The sequence below is a fragment of the Physeter macrocephalus genome, chromosome 7 (genome assembly GCF_002837175.3).
Source record: "Physeter macrocephalus isolate SW-GA chromosome 7, ASM283717v5, whole genome shotgun sequence".
In the NCBI taxonomy this organism is placed as follows: Eukaryota; Metazoa; Chordata; class Mammalia; order Artiodactyla; family Physeteridae; genus Physeter; species Physeter macrocephalus.
The window spans coordinates 111,002,489-111,028,098 of record NC_041220.1 but is presented as its reverse complement, the minus strand read 5'-3'; the positions used below and the strand labels follow the sequence as shown (position 1 = coordinate 111,028,098).

Here is a 25,610-nt window from a genome sequence, read left to right as displayed (position 1 = left end):
CGGGAGAGGCCACGGCAGTGAGAGGCCCGCGTACCGCAAAAAAAATAAATAAATAAAATAAAAACATAAATCAGACCATGTCCTCTGTTCACAACCATCCAATGGCTCCCCAGAACATTTAAAATAAAATCCAAATTTCCTATCATGGTCTCTAGGGCCTGATGTGACCCGCGCTGGGTTTCTTTTTTGACCTGATCTTCTACCCCTCTTCCCTCTTGTTCACTTCCCTCCAGCCAGTTCTCCTTGCTGTGCTGGGAAGACGCCAGCAATGTCCCCATGCTTGAGAATTTTGGTGCTTGCTGTTCCCTCTGCCTAGAATGCTTTTCTCCAAGATATTCACACGGTTTTTGCTCCTTCATTTCACTGAGGCCTCTGAATATTAACTCAGAGCGGTCTATCCTGAGAAAAAGGACTACCATCACTTCCTAGCCCCTTATTCTGCTTCCTTTTTCTTTACAGCACTTATTACCTCACATATCTCCAATGCTGAAGAGTACTCAAATTTCAGTTCAAGGAATGTTTAGTTCAAGCCTTAAATTATGCTTTATACTTCCAAACTTCTCAGGGAAAATAAGGGATCTGTGTTGAATTGAAAAGATTTTCTCCAACCAAATATTCAAAAAAATCTGTTTGTTACTGAGGCTGAAAGCTGGGGAGTCACAAAATGCTGGAATATAAATGTGACACCCTAAGTCCACTTGAATATTAACTGCTTATATTGTACAGAATAAATAGTTCAAAGCAGTTTACAAATACGAAAAAGTTACAAACTCTTACTTTTCTTAAAGATTCAAATTTAAATTTAAACCCATTAAAATTCCCCACGACATCAAATGTTCAACATTGTGAATATTAGACCTCAGCTTGTGTTTTATACATAACAATAACAGTATTTGGTTGCAAATCTACTTTCTTTCAATAATATAAACAAAGAAAAACCTGCCTCTACAGAGTTAGATAGCAGCTTATTACCTTAGATAGTAAAGTTTAAAATAGGAAAGAAAAAACTGAGCCATTTCAGTGCTCACTACATTATGTAATGTGAGGACACATATCGTTAAGCCCTAGAGGACAAAATCCTATGATTAAAATTAGCTGCTAATCTTGGCAAGAAGTGAAAAAAAAAAAAAACAAAAAACAGTTTAAAAAAGCTTACTGTAACCTTAGCCATAAGGGAAGTGTGTCCTCTCTAGAGAATCAGGGAAGCATCTGTTGCCATAGAATCATAATGCTCGCAGCTAAGCCTGACCTCATAATTGACAGGGATCCACAGCATGAAATGCTAACATGTTAGAAACATCGGCAAGCCTGAAATAAAATTACTGAATTCCCACAGCAACCAATACCCGTGCTTATTATGAACTAAATGGTTTAAATCCTTGCTTTCCAAGTACTACTCATAACAGAATTCAGTAGGCTACTTTAAAAATTTTAAGATAAAAACAACATATTTGGGGCTTCCCTGGTGGCGCAATGGTTGAGAGTCCGCCTGCCGATGCAGGGGACACGGGTTCGTGCCCCGGTCCGGGAAGATCCCACATGCCGCGGAGCGGCTGGGCCCGTGAGCCATGGCCGCTGAGCCTGCGCGTCCGGAGCCTGTGCTCCGCAACGGGAGAGACCACAACAGTGAGAGGCCCGCGTACCGCAAAAAAAACAAAAAAAGAAACAAACAAAAAAAAACGCAACATATTCTAAGGAACTGTGTATACTACAGATATTTTAGTTGACTGGCCTCAAAATTTGTTAAGTTTCAAAAAAAAATTTGCTAAGTTTCAAGGTCTGCTAAATTGTTGCTGTTACGCACTTGCATACTCCGTCTTTATTCCTATTTCAAATCACAGGTGATACAAAAGCTACAAAGTAAACACAGGTTAAAACAAAAATAAAAACAAACCCTCCAAAACCCTTGATGGGCCTTCTACTACAGAAGTTAAAGTTTGAGCTTTGTTTAAAGCAGGCAAACATGTAACAGAAGTGTAAAAAAAAAAAAAAACTGATAAAATAAATGTCAAATCACACTGAGTTTTTCAGATTTGTTTTTGAAGTTAGGACTCTTAAAACAATGCCTTCAGGTATAACTCAAACATAATTTCAAATAATAAGTATGCTTAAGGCAATCCTTTCAGTAGTGTATATTCCCCATCAGGCAGCTGAAAAGTCATATAGCTTAATGTTTGATTTATTAAATATGATAGCAAATCACTCAGTTGTATTTATAACAAAAGAATTTATTTTCACAATATTTAAGTGACCATGGTTAAAGTTTAAATTGTCACCACTCGTTTTTGCCAGCTTTTGCATTTTCTCCTTTAAACACTGTTTCTAGATAAGCTTAGAAAAAAGTAGAAGTACTCTATCTTCTCTTATCAATAATTTAGCAATAGACATATTATTAAATGCTGGCATTTTCTTGATATTCAAGAACTTATGACAAGGAATGGGATCATGGCATTAGGGGACCATGACGTTAAGAATAAAGAGGGGGAGTGGGGGAACAAGTCATCTAATCCCAAACCAGGGAGAGAAAGTACTCGTATCAGTAAACGTTTTGGAAGTCAAAGCAATTTTCATGCAAGTTAAACTCTTTCTATAGAAGTTTAAAACCAAAGTGAAACACTGCTTTGATGGTGTAACAGAAGCAAATGGCCCAAAATGAACCAAGTTCATTAGAGTAACTGTTAGGTAGTATTCACATACAACTTTTTTCTCCAGTGAGTTAGGGCTGGAATAAAAAACTAAGTGGAAAAGAAAAAGTTAAAGCGCGCTCCAAGAGGTCTTAAAACTACGCCTAGCAGCAAATGGCAAATGGCAAACGACCCCACAGACTGCTGCAACTGGAAGCTGCTCCATTCCCTCATCAGTAGAGGAAGCCACGGGGGCTGGTCCTGGAAAAACTGAGAAGGGGCCCGGACCCCTCCACCCTTCCCGCCCTTCCCCACATCCTCAACCCTGTTTCCCCAGATGCTAAGAGGCGCCTTTACTGCGTCTCGGGGACTGCGGGGACTGCGGAGCCGGCGGCCCGAGCGCCCTCCTTACCTGGTCGCAGAGGCGCGGCCAGGCAGGGAGGGTGCGTGAGCGTGTGGGTGACACGGACCGCTAGCGCATTCCCGCCCCGCCCGAGCCGGGTTTCCCGAGGCCACTTCAGGAAGTCTTCACCCGCGGGCCACACGCAGCCAACGAAGCCGGGAAAGAAACAACGAAGATCGCGCCAGGGAAACAGCGGCCCCCGCACTCATTCATAATCCGGCGGACCGGAAGGAATGGGTTACGTCACTTCCTACCGTCGCACAGCCAATACGTTTCCCGGTCGACCCTGCTGCGGGAACCTTTGTTTTTCCGCTCTCGGAGCCGGCTGCTGCCGGGAGAGGTTCGTCTGTCCACCGGGAACGGACGGGGCAGCGGGGCGGAGCGGTGAGTTGTTACCAGCTCACCGGCTCCCAGCCGACTCTGGGAGGCTCAAGACTTCTGCGAGGGGCGAGGTGGGAGAGTAGTTCCGTGCGGTCTTAGTTTCCTCGCTCCTTGTGGGAACACCTCGTAATTTGCAGGCGGTCGAGTGCCCAGGCTGACTTCTCTCCCCTTAAGTGAGGGTAGTGCTTCCTCGGAGGTTGTGGCGGGCTGGGGCGCGCGGACCGAGGGCACAGCCCCAGGGACTAGGTCCTTGGAACCCTGTCTCCGACCTTCCTCGGAGGGTTTTGGCGACTTCTCTCGACAGCTCCCTCTGTCGGCCTCTCACCTTCTCTCGAGATCACTTGTCAAGGACCTTCCCCTGTGCTAGGCCTTGGGTGTGTTATGACTTTGATCAAAAGATTTGCAGTTCTTGTCTGAGTGTCTCTGGTCTCTTTTCACTATCACTTGGTTGGTCTGGAATCAGGGTCTTTCCGCTTCCCTTATGTTTCCGGACGTATGCCTAAGGTTTCAGTGTAATCCAGGGCCAAGAACTCAGTGAGGGAAAAGGGCAGCATCTTTAAAAGGTTGTTTATTAGAAAGGGTTGCAAGAGCTTGCAAAGACATAAAGGGCAAAGCTTTCTAGAGCCGTTATGTGATGGCAACCCTAATATTGCACTCTGCGTGAACAGGGTCGATTTCCTTCATCTCGTTCACGTGCAGATGATCAACTTTGGACTTCTTTTAAGATTCGCATGTAGGGTGGGAAATGAGATCTAGAGGAAAGAATATATTTATATATGAGTACCCAATTTGGGTTGGAGAAATCACGGAAACCCTAGAAAGCGACATTTAAACGAAACGTAGTTCATTCACTCTACAAATACTTTTGAGAATCTGTGAAGTTCCAAGCACTAGGTATATAACAGTGAATAAAACAAGTCCCTGCTTGCATGGAGTTTACAGTCTAGTGGGATTAATGAATTTAAATCAGTTGAAGGATTGGGAAGAGAGTATTGCCGATAGGAACATTGTACAAGTCCCCCGTCATGAAAGAGGTGTTTTTGTTTTGTATCGCTTTTCTTTTTTTGATGTTTGAGGGTTTGTGGGGCAGGGCAGTTGGGTGGGGATGGCTTGGAATTTCTTTTTTATTGCTTTTTGTGAAGGTATTTTGGACATGATTAGAATTGTGTAGAAGGAGAGGAAAGACCTTTATACTTTTATCTCTCATAATTCCAAAGCCGTTATTTTGTGGTACTTTGCAAAATAGCAAAGTGGTAGGCAAAAAAAGAGAGCCTCTCCCCTTAAAGTACTCAGAGTGTTGTAGAGAATATACAAATGTACAAAAAAAGAGTGGTTCAAGGTAGAAAGTTCAAGTACCATGAGACTGCACTTTGAGATATCCTAGGAGGACAAGATTATTTGTATAAGGGGTAGAGAAGAACACAGTAGCTGTGAGTAAAGTTCTCATGAGAAGGAGTATTTGAACTGGGTCTTGATAGCATTTGGAAATATAAAAATGGGTAAAAAGCTTGTCAGAAAAAATGAGTAGAATTAGCAAGCCCAGCTAATGGCTCTGTGCTACAGAAGGTCTGGGGATGAAGAATTAAAGTTTTTGTGCTAGTTACTGAGTCTTTTTAAACGGTAGGCCAAGAAATTCGGCTTTATTTTAAAGGCAGTGGGAATTCTTAATTTTTGAGGAAAAAAATGAAAAAAGAAAGAAAGGAAGGAAGGAAGAAAAAATGTGTTGCAGGAACATTAATACGGCAACAGTGTTGAAGTCAAGGAGAATAACTAGATTGTTGCTATAGTACAAAAAGCAAATAAAGACCTGAATCTGAATAGTAGCTGTGGAAATGAACATCAGGAATAGATGTGAGAAACGTTGCAGAGTCAGAATTCACAGGAAAGGCCTGCTGATTGTTTAGATATAAGGAATTGGGGAGGACTCAGTGAGGCAGAGATTTAGGCCTCAGACCCGATTAACGGAGAGTGTGTCATTTATTGAAAGAAAGTGCAGGACAGGGAACTTTTGGGGGAAGATATTCATAATCTCAATTTCAATCATAACTGAATTTGAGATACCATTAAGGCAACCAGGTACACATGTTTACTAAGCAGTTGGAAATGTGGGGTTTGAGCTTAACAGAGATTGGAATGGGGATAAACATGTGAAATCAAGTTGAAAACATGATATATATAAGATTACCATGGAAGAAATTGGTAGCAGAACCAAAGAAAATAGACAAGAATAGATACTTGGGCAATACCAAGAGCAATGGGGATGAAAAGATGACCCAGAGAAAGAGTAGCCAGAGATAGAAAAAGAAAACCAGGAAAGCTGAGTATTACTCGTGGAGGAGGAAGATTTTTGAAAGAGAAAGTGAATAACATGTATTCACTTGGCCAGCATTTACTGAGTACCTGCTGTCTGCCAGGCACTCTGCTAGAAACAGGGATTACAGCAGCGGGTAAGGTCAGTGCTGGCCCTCGTGGAACCTACATTCTAGTGAGAAAGACAAACCTTGTTTACATAATTAACGGTGTAGTAGCTATGACATGTAAATACAGGATGTTTTAGGACCATATAACAGTAAGACTCCTTATTTTGTTAGGGAAATGTGTAGAAAAAAATTGAGACTAGAAGGATGAATAAGATGAGGCAAGGGACGCTTTCTACTAAAGAGCTGGGGTAAGAAAGGGTATATGTTGAAAGATTTGAAATAAGTCATGTGGTTACAACAGTAAGTGGGAATAACTTGAGATACTAGGTAACATTTAATGAGCAATTGTACTCTGTGCCAGGTACTGTTGTAACTGCTTTACATGTATTACCAGATCATGTAGGGCATTAGAGACCGTTTTAAGAATCTTGTTCTTTAACCTTTGGACAGTAAGAAGTGAAAAGGAGTATTTTAAACAAGTGGATGATATAAAAATATTTGGAAAGGGACAAGAGTGATTTTGAGGTTTTTTTGTTTTTTGTTTTTTTGGCTGCATTGGGTCTTTGTTGTTGCGCGGGCTTTCTCTAGTTGCGGCGAGCGGGGGCTACTCTTCTTTGCAGTGCATAGGCTTCGCATTGCGGTGGCTTCTCTTGTTGCGGAGCACGGGCTACAGGCGCGCGGGCTTCAGTAGTTGTGACATGTGGGCTCAGTAGTTGTGGCTCACGGGCTCTAGAGTGCAGGCTCATGAGTTGTGCAGGGGCTTAGTTGCTCCATGGCATGTGGGATCTTCCCGGACCAGGGCTCGAACCCATGTCCCTGCATTGGCAGGTGGATTCTTAACCACTGTGCCTCCAGGGAAATGCCGATTGTGGGGTTCTGATTAAGCTCTTACAGTGGGCCAGATAATAGCTGCATGATGGTAGCTTGGTCTAGGGTGTGGTAATAAGGATTGAAAAAGGTAGATGAATCTGAAATATGTATAAGAGGTTTGGTGATTGAATGGGAAGCAGGGGTTGAAGTGAAAGGAGTTAAAGCTGATTCTGGCTGGAACAATGGGATAAGTATCATTTGAGGAAGGAATGATTAGGGGAAGAACTGGTTGGGAGAAGAGTTTACGAGTGGCTCTGTTAGGGGCATGTTGAATAGGTGGCACCAGTGAGATATCCAAGTCAAGCTGGCAGTTGAATCTTGGAAGAGACGCATGGGCTGGAGAGATAAATATATAATTACTGGCAAAAGGGTATAGGTCAAATTGTCTAGGGCAGTAATTCTGAAACTTTTAGAGTAGATCAGAACCATCTGGAAGATTTCATGCAAATTTCTGGGCCTCCCTCCCAGAGTGTTTTCCTTAGTAGGTATGGTTGTGGAGACCGACGAGGTTGACGATCTAACAGGTTCCCAGGTGATGCCTACTGCTGCTGATCCAAAGGGGACATTTTGCGAAGAAGGTGTAGAGTGAAAGAAGAGACCCAGAACCTAATCTTGAGCAACTCATTTTTGATTCCTCAAGATTTTTGAGGAACCTACAAAGAAGACCAAGAAAGAAGTAGGAGGAAAACATAGTATTTATTATACTTACCTGACTAAAGCTCTGAATACTTTGGTGAAAATATTTCCATGGAATGGTGGGACAAAGGCCAAATTGCAGGAAATGCTATATAAGCGGAAGGAATGAAGAAAAGTATAAAATGTAGAAGAAGTTTTGCTATAAAATGAAGAAGATAGGATAGAAGATATTTAAAGGTCAGTGAAAAGATGCCAGTAGAAAGAAAGAGGCTGGGGGAGCGCGTTTGTGAGTGGCAGAGAAGACATAGGAATAGTTCATAGCTCAAGGTTTCAGAGGGGGAGGAAAAAGATAGGTTCCAGGCACAGGTGGCATTACATGCAGAGCCACCCTCTTATTTAAAAGGTGGAAAAGAGGCAAGGATTGGTGCAGGTATATTTGTAGATGTGTCAGAAAGTTGATTTAGTTCCTGTCTGACAGTTTCTGTTTTCTCTCTGAAGTAGATGAGGACATCTACTAAGATAGAGAAGCAGTTTCAAGGAAAAGGGAGAAAATGTGACTGGTCTTTGCAGAAAGTGGGGAAGTGAGTTGACCAGAGAAACATGATAGGATTGCTAAGTTGTGTTGAGTGCCTAGATGGGATTAGTGACTCTGAAGATACAGAGTGTGTGTATTCCTCTCAGCTGCACTTAGATTTTGGGTGCAGGCAAGGAGAAGGTAAATAGGATGGATGACTATAAAGTAGATGAAACTGTAGAACTATGGGACAAGGATGCTTAGAGTGCTAAAAGAGAGTCTTTGAAAGGCTGGACCATGAAGGATAAAAAAGATGGAGAAAAAAGATGATTATTTAGAAGAGGGAATTTCTGTGTTACTTATATACATTTACTGTATATAACTAAGGTATATAAGTCTTAGCTCCTAACGTGAGCTAAGACTTTGTTCCCACCAACACCACTATTGCCACCTTCTTAGGCCATTGACATTTTAAAAAGTGGTGATTATTATGAGTTTTCTGCATTCTTCTTTTTTTTAAAGCAACATCTAGATTTGAAATTAAATCTACATTTAAAGCATTAAATTTCTGTACATATTTGTATCTATATCTACTTTAGCATCAATATAGATGCTAAAATTACCACAGATGATGGCAGGGGGAGAGGAAAAGATGAGCCTGGTGCAAATGTTCTGTACATTAGCAACAATGAAACGCAGGTGTGGATTTCAAGAGAAGATGTTGATAAATGGTGATCGTGGAATATTTTTCCAAAAACAGCAATATGGAGTATTGCTCTTTGCTCTTGGCTCTGAGTAGGAACAACTCACTACTTGGGAGAAGGCTGTAAAACAGGTGATGTCTGTGTGGATGAGTGGGGATAGTAAAGGTAAAGCGATAAAAGGACTGCTTGAGAAAAAATTGGAAAATATAGGGGAATATGTTGGTAATGAGTAGGGGCTAGAAGACGATGGGCAGCTAGCAATGAAGTTAATGTGGAGAGGGGGAAGGGCGGAGCTGAATGAGTGCTGGAGGGATTTTCAAGGGGAAGGTAAGTTTGTACCTTAAAGCAGCCATTATGTATATATAATAGGGAAAGGGAAACTGGAAGTTGCTAGAAACGCTAAAGCATTGGTCTCCAAAGTATTCTCATCATTCATTCCATGAGTAAAAAACTTGAGCTCGCTTCCTTATATGTGTATTTAGTTGCCAATTATATGCATATACTGCTATCACTATGTATATTAATAGTTTTTTTAATAAAAGATTAAAAATAAAAAGAAATTCTAACTTTTTTTCTCTGTATTCTACTGTGGAGACCACTGGCTAGAGGAATATGTTCGTAATTTAGGGCAGGGGTATAAAGTCTGTTCAGTTTTATAATTGCAGGATCATATAAAAAGAACTGACTCCAAATTGGTGTTGATGACGTGATCTGTGGTCTGGTCTCGTAATCCAGGTGCTGACTCTTGTCACCTAATCTGTAATATAAACCTTTTATCTGTGATTATGGAAATACATAACCATAAATACTTGGCTTCTAATTTTCAGCATAGAAATTTCAAGTAATGGTTTTTCTAGTATATTAAAAGGATTCTTCTAAGTTTCAATATTTTCAATACCTCATAATACAGGTTGTTAGCTCTTTAGCGAACCAAAAATGTTAGGTCAGTAGAAAGACTAGGTTGTGTTCCCTTGTGCACTCAGGAGTGGCAGCTTTACTTCTTTTCATCATGGATATTTTAATGAGGACCTCTTCTCCTCAGAATGTATATGATGACCAGCCTAATGAGTAAATTTAAAACAAAAAAACCCCCACCTTTCTGTACGTATCATTGTATATAGATGATGTATGTAATAATACAATCTTAGGAAGTGACAGAGGTTGCTTCTCAATTTTTATTAAATTATTACCAATTTATAACTGTTTGAGGTAGATTATTTTTCTTTCAGTATTGGCCTTTAGACCCCTTCTCATGGGTGATTGAGTAGAGCACAGAATTTGACAATAATTCTGTGGCTATCAGATAGATATCTAATATCTTCTTTAAAACTTAAAAAAAAAAAATAAGGCTAGTGGGGTGTGTGTGTGTGTGTGTGTGTGTGTGTGTGTGTGTGTTTCCCGTGAGAGTTGGAGAAATATTAGGGGGGAAGTGGATGGGAAAGGAGCAAACAAAATCCATTTTCAGGCTGAGCTTTCATATGCCAAGATTCAATCTACAGCAAGTTTTAATGGCTTTATAAACCCCTGAAAATGAGAGATTATTGTGGAATTGCTGACAGATCCTTAACTCTAGCAGTGCAAGTGTGTTGCATTATTATATTAACCTCTAGGATAGAAGACAATTTCAGGCCCTAGAACATTGATCAAAGGATTGAACACAAAGTATACATTTTTATTTTAATAATTCCTTGCCTGGAGAAATATTTGAAAAAGTAACACTGGAAGTAGAACAACATGATAGCATTGGTATTAACTGAAAACAAAACTTTTTAATGTTTTAGAATTTCTAAGTCTTTGATGTATTTCTTCACTATTTTTTCAGTTCCTTAGGACACAGAGAATATCATAGGTCCTATGGGAGATCCATATATTGATATATATATATATATATATATATATATATATATGGTTTGGCACCATTTCTTAGACACCTTGCTTTTCAAAAACAGGTTAATGCATGAGTTACCACAATCTAAATGTGATGCAATAATATTATCATTACTATGTTTTCTGAGGCACTCGGAATTGGGGCTGAGGACTAAGGAGGCAAGAAAAGATAGTTGAGGTAAAAGTTTCAGCACTGACCTTTAAAGCTTATTGCTTAATGCGTCCTCTAACCATTGTCCTCCAATGACACCCTTCCCCCAATCTTTTTCTTTTCCTTCTTTTTTTTTTGGTGAAAATAATGTTTGACAGAAGAAATTTTGACATATACTAAACTTGACCTAAACACATCAAGTTCCTGTGTACTGAGCTATGTGTATTATTTTAAAATGGTGTTAGGAGACTTCCCTGGTGGCACAGTGGTTAAGAATCCGCCTGCCAATGCAGGGGACATGGGTTCGAGCCCTGGTCCAGGAAGATCCCACATGCTGCAGAGCAACTAAGCCTGTGTGCCACAGCTACTGAGCCTGCACTCTAGAGCCTGCAAGCCACAACTACTGAAGCCCTCACGCCTAGAGCCCGTGCTCTACAACAAGAGAAGCCACCGCAATGAGAAGCCCACGCACCACAAGGAAGAGTAGCCCCCGCTCGATGCAACTAGAGAAAGCCCGCACGCAGCAACGAAGACCCAAGGCAGCCAGGTCGTAGGAAGGGGCTCTGTGGCGGGGAGGAGCTTATCTGGATTTAAAATTTTGCCAAGGATATGGATACAGAGAAAACTGGTAACATTCTTGCTTCAGGAGAAAAGAACTAGATAATGCCAGTTAGGGAAAAGAAGAAAATTTACTTTTATCCGTGATAACCTTTTGGACAGTTTGAACTGTATCAGGTGCACAGTATTACCTATTATAAACAAAAGGAAAGATAAACTTTGACAGATAATTACCCATTGTCTGTAAATTACTTCCCTCTCTTTTTTCTTCAGGTGTTTGCAATGGCTGCTACTGTGAACTTGGAACTTGATCCCATTTTTTTGAAAGCACTAGGCTTCTTACATTCAAAGAGTAAGGATTCTGCTGAAAAGCTAAAAGCACTACTTGATGAATCTTTGGCTCGGGGCATTGATTCAAGTTACCGTCCATCTCAAAAGGTACCTACCTGGATAAAAAGCTTGGAGGAAGTTTTGTAAAGCCTGTAGTAGAGCAGTGTTAACATTTAGACCGTCTTGAAACAATCTCTCTGACAAATAATTTTTCCTTGTCGCATGAAGAAATTTATAGTGTTCTTTTCCTCCTTCAAGCTTTCAGAGAACTGTTACACTGTATAGAAAAGTTAGCTGGGAGTGGGGGATATTCTGTTCTACTGCTTTATTCATATAGAAACCCACTTAAGATACATTTCAGTTTCTAATTCTTTATGATCAGAATATTTTTTTAAGCTGCTGAATGAAACTGTAACCTGTGTTATAATTATTCTCTAATGTTTTAGGGGCAAAAAATAAAAGGACAGGGATTTTGCAATGAAGTGAATTAAATATGTATAGGATAATGTAAGGAATAAAGGAGGTATAGATGAAATGTGAGAACTGTGTAGTTCCCATCATGATAATAACAAAGTGACCAAGCAGCTTTATGTGAAAAGAGTATACATTTTGGAACCAGACAAACCTGTTTTAAATCCCAGCTTACCTCTTACTAGTGTGGTGATAGATAACATATCTTGAACATTTACTGTGTCCTAGGTACTTTTCTCAGTGGTATATGTGTATAATTAATTTTTATTGTGATAACGATCCTTTGAGATAGGTATTATTTATTTTTATTTTACAATAAGGAAATTGAGGTACATAGTAACTTCATTTCACCCAGCCTCTGTTTCTTTATTATTAAAAATGAGGATAATAAGAACTACCTTACAAAGTTGTGAAAATTAAAAGAGATAAAGTATGTCAGCCACCTAGTGCAGTGTCTACCTGGTACACAATAGACTTTTAGTGAATGATAGCTCTTATTATATTCTCTAATACCTAAGACATTCTTTCAAACCTTTCTAAAGCTCTAGACTTGAAACTTCCTGTCACCCAGGTCTGTGAACACCTAGATACCAAACTGAGAAGGAGAGGACAGAACTACATGACTAGCTCAGTCTAATCCAGAATCTCAAACTCAAGACAGGGCCAAGTCCCAGACTCAGTGTCCAAGTGATCAGTGATATTTTGCTCCCAGCCTTCTTTGAAAACTAGCTCTAGTATTCGCAAACCTTTTTATTGTCTTTTGAGTAGTGGAGCCATTGTGACTTCATTTCTTTCACCATTCTCATTTTGGTAGGTTCAAAGAGCTCAAGCCAACAAAATTAATAAAACTCAACAAAATATACTAACAAATTCATTCTGTTCTGAGTATTGATATAGGCCAAACAGGAAATTCCTATTATTACTAAAGAAGCAGTATTTTGAGATTCTAAAACAGAAGGAATTTCATCTGTTAAAATACATAAGAAGTTTGTTACAATTAAAAAGCCTCCTGCCCTTAGGTTTCTAAGTGGAAATGACTTCTCAGGGTCAGTTTAGAGACAATACTCTGCTAGGTGTTTTTAAAACACAGATTCATTTAATTTTAGTCTTTAACTGAACATTTCCATCTCTAGAATTGTGTGAAAATCACCTGGAAGCAGTGGTGTGCTTATAAACATTATCAACTGGGGATAATTCCAAGGAGCTACTATATGCATAAGCTTTCTTTACTTTAACAACAACAGATAACAAATATATATACATATCAGCAAAGAGTAAAAATAACAAGGATTGCAAGTTTAAAACAGAAGGGAAAGAGATAAGCCACAGTCTGAGAGAAAAGGTTTGCCAGTGATGTATCTGATAAAGGACTTGTATCCAGAATCTATGAAGAGCTCTTTATACTCAATAATTTAACAAATGCTTTACCAAAGAAGATAAATGTGTGGCAAATAAGCACTTGAAAAAAATGTTTAACATCATTATCCATTAGGGAAATGTAAATTAAATCTACAGTGATATGCCACTACATACCTATTAAAATGTCTAAAATTTAAAAGATTAGCCATACCAAGCGTTGGTGAGGATATGAGGATGTGAAGGAACTGGGACTCTCATATACTCCTGATGGAAATATAAAATGGTATACCACTTTGGAACATGGTTTGGCAGTTTCTTAAAAAGTTAAGCATAAACCTACCATGTGATACAGACATTCCACTCCTAGATGTTTATTTTAGAGAAATGAAAGTATATGTCCATATAAAGATTTGTACCTGAATGTTCATAATATCTTTATTCGTAATAGGCCAAACTGGAAACAACCCAAATGTCCATTAATAGGTAAATGAATAAACAAATCATGGTGTATTTGTTCAATGGAGTACTATTCAGCAACAAAAGAAATGAACTTTTGCTACACTCACAACATTGATGAATCTCAAGATAAATATTGCTGAGTGAAAGAAGCCAGAAAAAAAGAGTATATACTGCATGATTCCATTTATGAAAATTTCTAGGAAATGCAAACTAATCTATAGTTGCAGAAAGCAGATTTTTGGTTGCCTGAGACTGGGTGGCTTAGTTTTTCTAGGATGTCTACCTCTAAGAGTGATTACAAAGGGCAACAGGACACTTTGCGAGATGATGGATATGTTCCTTATATTGATTGTCGTGACGGTTTCACAGTTGTGAAGCCATAGAGCGAAACTTATCCAATTTTACACTTTAAATAGGTGCAGTTTGTATATCAGTTATTCCTCAATAAAGTTGTTTAAAGACGAAGGCAGCACATTGGTCACAACATGGTGTCTTCATTTTTAACTGGTAGTTGTTTAGATTTATGATCTGTTTTTTTATCAGTATATTAGATAGTCTGAATATTTAATTATGGGTATCTTTTTAATTTCACCTATAGGATGTGGAGCCACCCAAAATTTCAAGCACAAAAACTGTTTCCATTAAGCAAGAGCCCAAAACATCATCCAGTCTTCCTTCTGGCAATAATAATGGCAAGGTCCTAACAACTGAAAAGGTAAAGAAGGAAGGTGAAAAGAGACCTGCTGATAAAGTAAGATTTTGTTTTACTCTAGTAAATCAATCAATGAATCAATCAGTTTATAGGCCAAAAAACGTTTTGTGCTTACTTTTTGTATATAATAATGGGTAAAAGTACATAATAACCACTCAGTAAATATATTTTGATAATTATGGGTATTGGTTTTTTGAAAAATTAAAGTTTAGAAACATTTTAAAACCATTTACTGAAGTCGTTGTCAATAAATATTTGAGCTCTAGAAGATGTACTAATTTCATGTATAACTCAAGTATTCTAGATGGATCTGTTGTTGAAAAGAAAAGATGGCGAGGAAAGAATAAAGATGTAAATGACTAAACATGAAATTTGTTGCAGAATGGTGTGTACCTTAACAGGGTTACAGATAACTCTTGGATTGTCTATTTTGAATGATTTCTGCACATAGTTAATTATTAGGATTTTAGCACTTAGTAAAAAATACATTTAAAAAAACTTTAGTAACCCCTGCCCTTAAGGTGGGGTGTTTTCATACTTTTTTCTAAATATTGGCTATTCATAAACTATATTGCATTGTTTTTTTGTTTTTGCGGTACGCGGGCCTCTCACTGCTGTGGCCTCCCCCATTGCGGAGCACAGGCTCCGGATGCGCAGGCCCAGCGGCCATGGCTCACGGGCCCGGCCGCTCTGCGGCACGTGGGACCCTCCAGGACCGGGGCACAAGCCCGCGTCCCCTGCATTGGCAGGCAGACTCTCAACCAGGGAAGCCCTATATTGCATTGTTTTATATAAATTTAAAAGCACAGAAAACAATATAATATAGTTTACGAATAGCCAATATTTAGAAAATATATCTCTATTTCCATATATATATATATCTCATATATATCTTTTAGCAACTTTTTCCACTCAGCAATGTGCTTTTGAAATTTACCTATGTTGATACATGTAGATTTGAACATTTCTTTCAGCTAACATGTGGAATATTCATTCTATAAATAAACCAGTTTATCCATTCCCCTGCTAATGAGCAGTTAGCTTATTTCTCCTTTTCTTCTATTACCGTGGAGTTTCAGTGAGCTGCTTTATACATATGTCTTTGCCCACATGGTGGTAGTTTCTATAGGATGTATACCTATAAGTGGATGTAATAGGATGGGTACATCTTCAACATTGTTAGACATAGTGGATGTACTAAACTCATACTCTCACCAGTAAGGTATAAGAATTCCAAATTCTCCATGTCTTATCAGACTTTTTAATTTTTGCCAGTCTGACCAGGTATATCTATAACATATCTTAAAGAGAGGGGCCAGAATTTGCTTTGAAGCAAATATGGCAATGTGTTAAGCCTGAACGACTGGTAGAAGTTCATTATTTACTTCTTTTCAATATATATTAACTATCACTACTTCATTATTTAAAATTTTAAAATAGCCTTAAAAATAGCCTTAGTAGTACTATGGCTTCTCAATTCAAAGCATCCAGTGGGGGGTTGGGAGGGCACTGTAAGTAAATCCACTGAACTTCCAAGATTCTTTAACGGATAAAAGAGTACAAAGAGAAATACAGATGCATGCTAAACTGTTCTGATTTATTTATTTCTACCTTGTTGGATTCTTTTAACATACTGATTATGAATTTATTATAAATGTTCTCCAGATCTTTATTGTGTACATCTCTCCCTAACTATGTGAAAATATCTGTTGAGTGGACTTGGTCATTGCACACTATCTTATCTTGTGATAGATGTGATAGATGTCTATCACATCTCTCAGTGATTTAAAGTTTATTCTAACGTGTTACTTTCTGATTGGATGCTTTTTATAGATGAAATCAGACATCACTGAAGGAGTTGATATTCCAAAGAAACCTAGATTGGAGAAACCAGAGACACGGTCCTCTCCCATCACTGTCCAAACAAGCAAGGATTTAGCTATGGCTGACCTTTCCAGCTTTGAGGAGACCAGTGCTGATGATTTTGCCATGGAGATGGGATTGGCCTGTGTTGTTTGTAGGTTAGTTGTACCTTGCCACAGATTCTTTTGTTTCTTTGTAAAGAGCAAACAACTTAAAAAAAAGAAAAAAAGACCAATTGTTGGGTGTTTCTTTATTTTGTTTTTATAATTTGGAGGTGGGTAGGAGATACGTAGATCGATAAGTAGATAAACCTCCCATATGGCAATTTAGTGTCTTAAAAATTGTCAAAATTTTGTATTCTTGACAGGCATCTTTAATCAGTTATGTTGTAGTAATATTTTCTGCGTTCTTGGCTTCTAGAGGGAAAGCAATTATTGCTTTATTTTTTAGTGAGAAAGAGTCTGTTCAGCAGACTTAATTATTTTCATCTTTCTTTTTACGAAAACTGTTGCTTTTTTTTCCCTGAAGTGTTGATAGTATTTATAAAGTAAATGGTTATATATCATTTTCTAAAATACCATTAAATCTTTTCCTAAGGAAAATGGAAATGAAATTAATGGATCATGTAGGTTATTCTGAGTGTTGTTTTGAAGCATGGATACGTGATTATAAAAACATAGATAATTCTGCTTAGTAGAAGATGCATCTTAAAAATCAGAATAATTAGATTTTAAACTCCTTGATGCCAGGAGCTATGTCTTTAATTGTTAATGACTTTCATTGCCTAGCACAACAGAAAAAATTACCACCTTTGTTGCTGTTTTCTTCATGAAAATGTTAAATTCTGGTGCATTGGGACTGAGTACATACCTATAAACTTTTGTGAACCTTATAGAGAATCAGTTAATATACTTCTGAATAGTATCATTTTGTTAGAGCTTCATTGTTTTAACATATATTTGTTTATTTCAACTTTTATCTACTATAAGAGTTATCATTTTTATATAAAGAAGTAAATGGTAAAGTAAGAAGGGGGAAAGAACTAGTAATTGTAACCCTCCGTTAAGGAGACTTGTTTTGATAGTCTGAGGCTGTTGCTGTTGGAATTTATACTTTTTTGATACACCTATTACTGCATTCTATTTAGTTGATTAAGACATTTATTTATTGAACACCCTGTGTCTGCGCAGTAATGTGCTAGGTCCTATAGTTAACTAGGTCCAGTTTCTAACTTTAGGCAACTCAAATATTAATGAAGAAGATAGAACAATATATAGGCAGCAAATATAAAGGAACTTAATAGAGGTACAAAGAAGATGTTATGAGACTGTTGGAGGACTAGCCAAAGTCTCCTATGGCTAGTAGTAGACTAAAAGTATCCCACCTTCTGGGAGAAAGAAAAAAATTGCAATGAGAAATGACAAGGAGAATATAGCCAAATTTAGTCTTTAAGTCACCTTATACATTTCTTAATGGCTGAGCATAACCTTTAAAAGAAATGAATTGTTTGTGCAGGCTACAATGTTGGGATTCGTTATTTTGCTCTTTGGCTTTTCTGGGGCTTTTACCCTCTTTAATATATCAAACTTTACCAGAACAACCCTAAAATGGCTTTAAATTGTTGCATTCAAATAAATGTGATTTTTAATGGTATATTTTCTTAGGCAAATGACAGTGGCATCTGGTAATCAATTAGTAGAATGTCAGGAATGCCATAATCTCTACCACCAAGATTGCCATAAGCCGCAGGTGACAGACAAAGAAGTGAATGACCCTCGCCTTGTGTGGTATTGTGCCCGATGTACCAGACAAATGAAAAGAATGGTAGGAATCATTTTTCTCTATTTTAAACAATCTCTGTCAATTTTTTTGTTGATATGTGCTTTTTAAGATAAAAATTTGAACATTTATGTTATTGAAAAAAAAATCATATACGCTGATGATTTAAATGTCTGTGTATATGTGTGATTTTTGTGTCTATGCCTAAATGGACCAGACCATGTATATGCATTTTTCTCTGCTCAGCTTATAACTTGTTCTATTATAAACAAACAGAATTGGAGACCCACAAAATATAAATATTCCTTACTGGTATGTCAGTGTATTTATAAACATTTAGAAATACTACAAAGCACTGTGGGAAGTGGTGAGATACAAAGCCCCAGACTCTCCTGAGTCTGGTAAGGAAATATTGGAAATATCTATTCCTGAGTGAGTGTAAACCACCAAACTTACAAACTGTGTACAGAGGCAGTATTTGTATGTGCATCTCTGTCTTTTCTCCTGTGTTTCTCTCTCTGTTCCTCAGTCTTTCCTTCTCATTGTCTTCAAGTGACCGTTTATCCTATATTCCCCAGTACTTTCTCAGTTTACTGCTCACAAACATAACTGCCTTTAATTTCATACTGAAACATGTTTTCTTTTGTTATATTGGATAGTTTTCTAACTTATTTAAATAGTAGATGGATCAATGTTATCATTTTGCTTTTAAAGAAATCAAGTTGTTATTTACTTCAGTGACTTGTTTGCTTCCCCCATCCGCCCTCCCCTGCCTTAGATTAGGGACTCTTTTTTTGTTTTTGTTTTTTTTTAATTTTATTTTTTATTGAAGTATAGTTCATTTACAATGTTGTGTTAGTTTCTGGTGTACAACAAAGTGATTCAGGATATTGAATATCCCTGTGCTATACAGTAGGACCTTCTTGTTTACTCATTCTATATATAATAGTTTCCATATGCTAATTCCAGACTTCCAATCCATCCCTCCCCCACCTCTCCCACCTCCTTGGTAACCACAAGTCTGTTCTCTGTGAGTCTGTTTCTGTTTCATAAATAAGTTCAATTGTGTCACATTTTAGAGTCCACATATGATCTCATATGGTATTTGTCTTTTTCTTTCACTTAGTATGATAATCTCTAGGTCCATCCGTGTTGCCACAAATGGCATTATTTCATTCTTTTTATGGCTGAGTAGTATTCCATTGTATAAATATACCACATCTTCTTTATCCATTCATCTGTCAGTGGACATTTAGGTTGCTTCCATGTCTTGGCTATTGTAAATAGTGCTGCTGTGAACATAGTGGGTGCATGTATCATTTCGAATTGTAGTTTTCTCCAGATGATTAGGGACTCTTGATAGAAGAGTTCTCATATTGTTAACCAAGTGAGTTTCTACATAAATTTTTTTGACCAAATATATCTTTTTAAAGTTAGAAGTACTTAGTTAAAAGTAATTTTAAAAAATCAAGATACCTACTTTACTTTTTAATCACTCAAATCAGAAACAGATTATGTTTTATTCCTATGAAAAGTAGTAACATTTCAGTAGTATTTATACTTTCTGTTTGTAATGGGAAATTTCTTTGACATGGTACAATTGTTTTCTGCTCAGTCTGATTTTTATTTAGTTTATTACTTAAACTAGCCCCCCAGGACCTCAACCAAAGTAATTACGGGTGAGCACAACAGTGCATTCCAGTGCCTTGACACAAGTAGTCACTAAGAATTGGTAGTCAAAATAAATAATTTGTGACAGTAATCTTTCTTTAGTATAGCTTCAAAGTTTATTATTATTTTATTGTAAGTCTCTTAATAAAGTAAGTACCGTTCTCTCCTAAGTTTTTACTCCCTTACATTTTGTGACTTAGTTTACACCAGGTCTATATTTATAGTTCTAACCCTCTTCCTGGAATGAATTTTGGCAGCTGACCAGATATCCTACAGTTACTTTAAGTTCAATATTTTTAAAATTAAAATTGTTTTCTTCTCCACTCAGTTTTTCCTCAGTTGCTGAACTAGAAAACATTATCCTTGATGCCTCTCTTAATTCCACATCCCTTTGTTTACCAAACTCATTAATTCTACCTCTTATGTATTTCGCAAATCTGTTCATTTCACTTTTGTTACCCTGCCCCACAAACCCCTCATTTCTTGTCTATTGCTTTAGCTCCTTCAGTCCACTTTACACACTGCAGTTAGAATATTCTTCTAAAGTAATTATCTAACTTTATCTGTTTAAGTGTGCCCGGTGGCTCTCAATTACCTATATAATGAAGTTTTCCTTGTTAGGATGGATGTATGGACCTTCTCTCTTTGACCCAACTCTACCTTTGTATCCTTTTCTCCCACCAATTCATCATATACACCCACATACTGTGGCCATGCCAGACCAAATGGTTCATTCCCTGAGTATGTGGTGAACTTTTCGTGTTCCCATATGTCCTGCTTCTCAGCTTCTCCTCATCTGGGATACCTTTTATTCTTTATCAACTTTGCAAATTAAATGTCTAATTAATTTGTCATTAAGACCTAGTCTCATTCACTGGCAAAGCACCAGAACAAAGCTCAGGACTGGACACATCCCACATTCTGTTGTTCTCATTTTAAGATACATAAATGGAGGAAATACAGATTTGCACCAGAAATCAGCAGTCAGTAAGTTCAGTCTGTATGTCCAAGAGTCAAGTGCTGAATAAGGGGCCATGACTAATGTCAGAACATGATTAGCTACACCAAGAGTGGACCTGGAGAAATACCAAAAGGCATGATCTGAAGTGAGCCTGAAGATCAGGATCCGGTAAACACAATGTTTAGTGAGAGAAAGGAATTTGGAAATGGTGGGGATGCTAAATCCAGCCATTCTTACTATAATTGCTTTCAGTGAGGTTCTCATATGTGAGTTGGTTATTGGTCCAAGATATCCCAAAGATACCATAAATAACATCTTATATCCCCTTTCTCCCTGCACTAATTTTTAACTAGGTCAGGTTCTGCAGTACACATTATTATAGGGAGACAGGAAGACAGAGTTAAGAACAGTGGGTGGCAGGGTCCAAGATTATTCTTTTGTTTTGTAATTTTCTGTCTACCAGGTAATGGGTTTTGCCCCAGCACTAGGTGAGAGACTCATGACTTACTGCAGTGGTTCTCAATCTAAGGTGGTAACACACTCCTACTCAGCAGTAATAGAAATACATGGTATTTTTGATTGCTGCCATACTGGCAACTATTGCCTTGAGTGGTGAATGTCATATATTCTGCACTCTGTGAGTCAGTCACCCAATGAAAAATTATAGTGCCTTTGTTGAGCAACACTGAGTCAGTGATAATATCCTAGTTCCCTAAACTAGTATTACCAGCGAAGGACAAAGGGTTTTGGGTATTTCTTACTCAGCTTCTAAGGTGGCTAGGTGAAATAGAGGAAGCAGAAAAAGATCCAAACATGATCTCCTAGGCAGAGGTTCTTTCTGGACTTCACTGTAATGAATCTTCATCTGCTAAAGCATACAAGTTAGGTGGGTCTTCAGAGTCTAACCACATCTACTGATGTGCGTAGAGGGAAGTATAAGATTGAAAGCCATGGGTATGGAACCATGTATTTCTGATTTACTCTGAAGGCTACATTTTCATAACGTTTGCAGTAGAGGGTAAGATAATCTTTCTTGGTCGTAAGAGATATTTTTATCATAGATATCTTCCAGCATCCTTAATAATATTCTTGATCTGAGTGTTGCTTTATAAGTGATGTCTGAAATTAGGTGTACTTTCTTGTGGAAAGTATGTAATATAAAAAATGGGATGAATTGAGACTTAAGGCTGAAAATTATTTTGTATGGCAAACCATAGCACAAGAAAGTCTAAACAGAGATAAAACAGCTGCATTCAAATTTCCACAAATGAGAACACATTATTAATAAATTTTCTGGTATTGTCTTGCATGGCCTTATTAGGATTGTCAAGGACAGTGGAATGGCAGGGAGCATCTTTACCCATCCAGTAGAGATGGGTTCTTTCAGATTCAGTTTTCTTACCTTTTGTAAATAATGATGATGAATAAATAGTAACTATTATTGTCTGCACTTAACATGTGCCAGACACTATGTAAAGGCTTATGTAATCACAATTCATTCTCATAACCCACCTTTGAAACAAGATATTATCCCCATTTTGCAAATGAAAATGAAACTTTTAGAGATTTACGTATTTTACTTGAGGTAACACTGCTAGGGAAGTAGTTGAGCTGGGTTTTAATTCTAGTTCTGTTTGACTCCAAAGACTGTCCTCTCAAACACTGCACTATACTGTTTATATAGTTAATATTATCTAGCTGGAGAACACAAAAGAACAAACTGAAAAATGATTAGAGTTCACAAGAGAATTTAGTAAAGTGCCTAATATAAAATAAAGGAAAAGTCAATTTTTGGTCAAAATAAAACTGAAAATGCTTATATGATTTTTTTTTCTTTTTATCAATTTGGTTTTTTTTAAATGACATTTAATTAACCCTAATCTGCATAATTTTTAAAGTTTCATATTATCTTTACTGTTTAGAAACTAATAAAATCTATAAAACCATTAATTAATATGATAAAAATAATTTGTCCAAGAATCTATATTTTCAGTGTCATCACAATATTTTTTTAATGTTCATCTGTATTTCAATTCAATGAGGAGTCCTGTGATAAGATTTTATTGTCTTTTTGTGCGTTTAACTAAGATTTTGTAGCTAATTCAGTCTTAACACTGATTTTTGCAGGCTCAAAAAACTCAGAAACCACCACAGAAACCAGCCCCCACAGCTGTTTCTGTAGCTCCAGCTGTTAAAGATCCATTGGTTAAGAAACCAGAAACTAAACTCAAGCAAGAGTTAACTTTTCTAGCATTTAAGAGATCAGAAGTCAAGGTATAGTACATTCCATTTTTATCTAAGATTGGATTTAAATTTAGTTGACTTAATAGTTACTTGGAAAAAAAAATAATGTGAAACTTTGTATACTAAATGGCCATATGTTGGAAATTATGACTACATTAAGACTACATTACTATTAACATTAAGTAGAACGAGAACATTTATGTAATTATTTAATCTTGAACTCTGCTATTTCTCTTTTTATGGTGATTAGGAACTATTTGTGAGCATTCCAAGATAACATTCTTTACCATTCCTATGTAGTCAGCCACTTCTCTCCGATTGGGAATTTGGTTTAAATTCTAAATACCTTTGTCCTCAGTAGCAGCAGTTTTGCTCCTCACATTACTTGTGCTGATTGGCCCCATAGCTTTTTTCTTCCTGCTTATTGGCTATTGAAGTTTTCTTCTTTGTCTTATTTTTTTCTATTATTATCATGAATTTTCCCCATGAATTGGCCCTCTCTTATACTAAGGAGCCAGATTATCTAGTGAGAGTATTACCTTTCTCATTCCTAGATTTTCATCCTTGACATCATGCTACATTATTATTAATATTCTGGCATTTTGATATCATGGAATAAAATATTTTTCTAATCTAATTTTATAACAAAAAGAATGCTTTTATTGAGTTTCACATTCCAATTTTAAGCAGAAGATGGAATTTTAAAGATGGAAGAAAAAAATGTTACCCCAAATTCTCAGAGGTTAACCCCAGAAAATTCTAAAGCTATTACCTTGTCCAGGTGGCTGTAAGTAGCAAAGATCAAGAACATTGGTTTGATGATAAAGAATATGTGAGTAGAAAGTACTCTGAGAAGGATACTGATAATTTTATTTGCAGATCATTTTTAATTTAATTTACCAGGGAAGAGCTGATATCCAAGGGATATCCATTATTGATTTGTCACATAGAAACTTGGTGAGCTAGAATGGAAGTAAGAATAACTTATTGAAAGTAATTAGAGTTGCTATATTCTATACTTAAATCACTTTTAGGTAGATTTTTATATTAACCTGTTACTACTAAAGTTTATTTTTAGGAAACCAATATGAAATTATTTTACAGCAAATAAATTAAGGCCTTGGCTGTCATGTTTGTTCTGATTAAGAGGATTTGATGTTTTTATGATAAAATACAATAAATTTTTACTATGAAAAAATTGTTCCCATTTTTATATAAAAAGCAATTTAAAAATAGCTTTCTAACTAGGATAATAGGCAAGAAAATATTTTTAGTTGAGAACAGTTGTGAAATTTATTTTCTGCACTGGAATAGTAAGAAATTACTTGGTCTCCGTTGTTTGTGTTATTTTACTTCTGTGCATCCTGATAGTATTATAAACCATCTGTCATTCAGTTGAAAAGCAATACCAGTAACAGCAAACCATTAAAATAAAATGCCATACACACAGAACTTGCTTTGTACTTCATAAGTGTTGATCTTTTTGATTACTTCAGATGGGTTTTCTTTTGTGAAGTTTTTTGAAAGATCATTTAGCCATATAGCAGGCAGTTTTATGTTTAATAGAAAGAAAAGGAAAAAATTAGATCTTTCATAACTGAAAATTAAAAGTTTGCTATACCTGTGTCCTTTTGCTTCCTTGACTAACTTTTTTTCATTACCTGTATGCATATCTCTAGGAACTTGTAATTGATGGAAAGTTTATCTTCTTTGCATAACCTTATGAGATAGTTATTGTATGATGTTACTGTAAAAAATCCTATCGTTTTTCGGAGTATGTGAACAATAATCTGGACCCTCCTCTGATAAAGACCTCAGAGCTCTCTATTTACATTATTTTTCACATTGGTTTAAAATGTTTAATGCAGACAATATTGACAGCTACTTTGTAAGAACTAAAAACGTTTTTATCAACTCGTTCAGAGTTCAATTCTAAAATATAACTGGGTATATTTTAAGCATGATAACTACCAAATTTTAAAGTAAGATACTATTTGTAAGACTTTATCTTTTACGTGTTTAACACTTTTGTGAATCTCAAGAATATGAAGGTAGAAAAAGTGCCAGTGAGAAATTCGGTCCATAATTAATTTGAACAAAGTACATTTTTCCCTAAACGTTAAGGTGAAAAAAATTGTTCTCATATGAATAAGAACAATATTTATGTAGTGACATTGGTATCACTGTTAGCTTTTGACTGGCCAAGGAAGTTAATTAGAGAAGTTGAAGTGTTATACCTTTAAGAAATACATCTGGGAGTGAGTCAGGCATACCCAAAATGTCACTATGCAGCTTATGAGGCAGTTGATTAAAAATCTTATACAGAAGCAGGGATCTCTTTGTGATAGTTTCAATAGAAACATGGACAAATTGTGAAAATAAAGTCATGAGACCTTCTTAGTATATTTCGACCTTTAGAGTTGTACAATTCCAAGTAGTTAACATGGTGTATCTGTAAATATTTTGCAATGCAGTAGCTATTTGCTCAAAATTTGGGGGGGATTTTTAAAATATAGGTTCAAAATCTTATGTATTCACTTAATATTTATTGAGTGAATCTCTTCATCTCAGACATCTACGTATCCTGGGTGTGAGCATTTTTGTCCATTGAGA

The 25,610-nt window shown here is 36.9% G+C and overlaps 2 protein-coding genes across 7 annotated transcripts in view; one reads left to right on the top strand and one right to left on the bottom strand.

Moving 5' to 3' along the window:
- The window catches only part of GSTCD (glutathione S-transferase C-terminal domain containing), a 134,380-nt gene extending 131,215 nt beyond the window's left edge, over positions 1-3,165 (bottom strand). For both annotated transcript variants that reach the window (XM_024119337.3, XM_028492148.2), the window contains exon 1: positions 3,037-3,165. The gene's annotated coding sequence lies outside the window, so the exon portion shown is untranslated. The remainder of the gene's footprint in view (positions 1-3,036) is intronic.
- A 9-nt stretch (positions 3,166-3,174) lies between these two features.
- INTS12 (integrator complex subunit 12) overlaps positions 3,175-25,610 on the top strand; it is a 32,014-nt gene continuing 9,578 nt past the window's right edge. For 2 of the 5 annotated variants that reach the window (XM_055086156.1, XM_007120651.4), the window contains exons 1-6: positions 3,175-3,479; positions 11,422-11,586; positions 14,366-14,518; positions 16,313-16,500; positions 18,007-18,166; positions 22,881-23,027. In XM_055086156.1, coding sequence (XP_054942131.1) covers positions 3,261-3,479; positions 11,422-11,586; positions 14,366-14,518; positions 16,313-16,500; positions 18,007-18,166; positions 22,881-23,027 — 1,032 coding nt within the window. In that variant the 5' untranslated portion in view covers positions 3,175-3,260. Of the gene's footprint in view, positions 3,480-10,905; positions 11,138-11,421; positions 11,587-14,365; positions 14,519-16,312; positions 16,501-18,006; positions 18,167-22,880; positions 23,028-25,610 lie in introns of those variants that run through there. The other 3 variants (XM_007120652.4, XM_007120650.3, XM_007120653.3) reach the window with 3 other exon arrangements.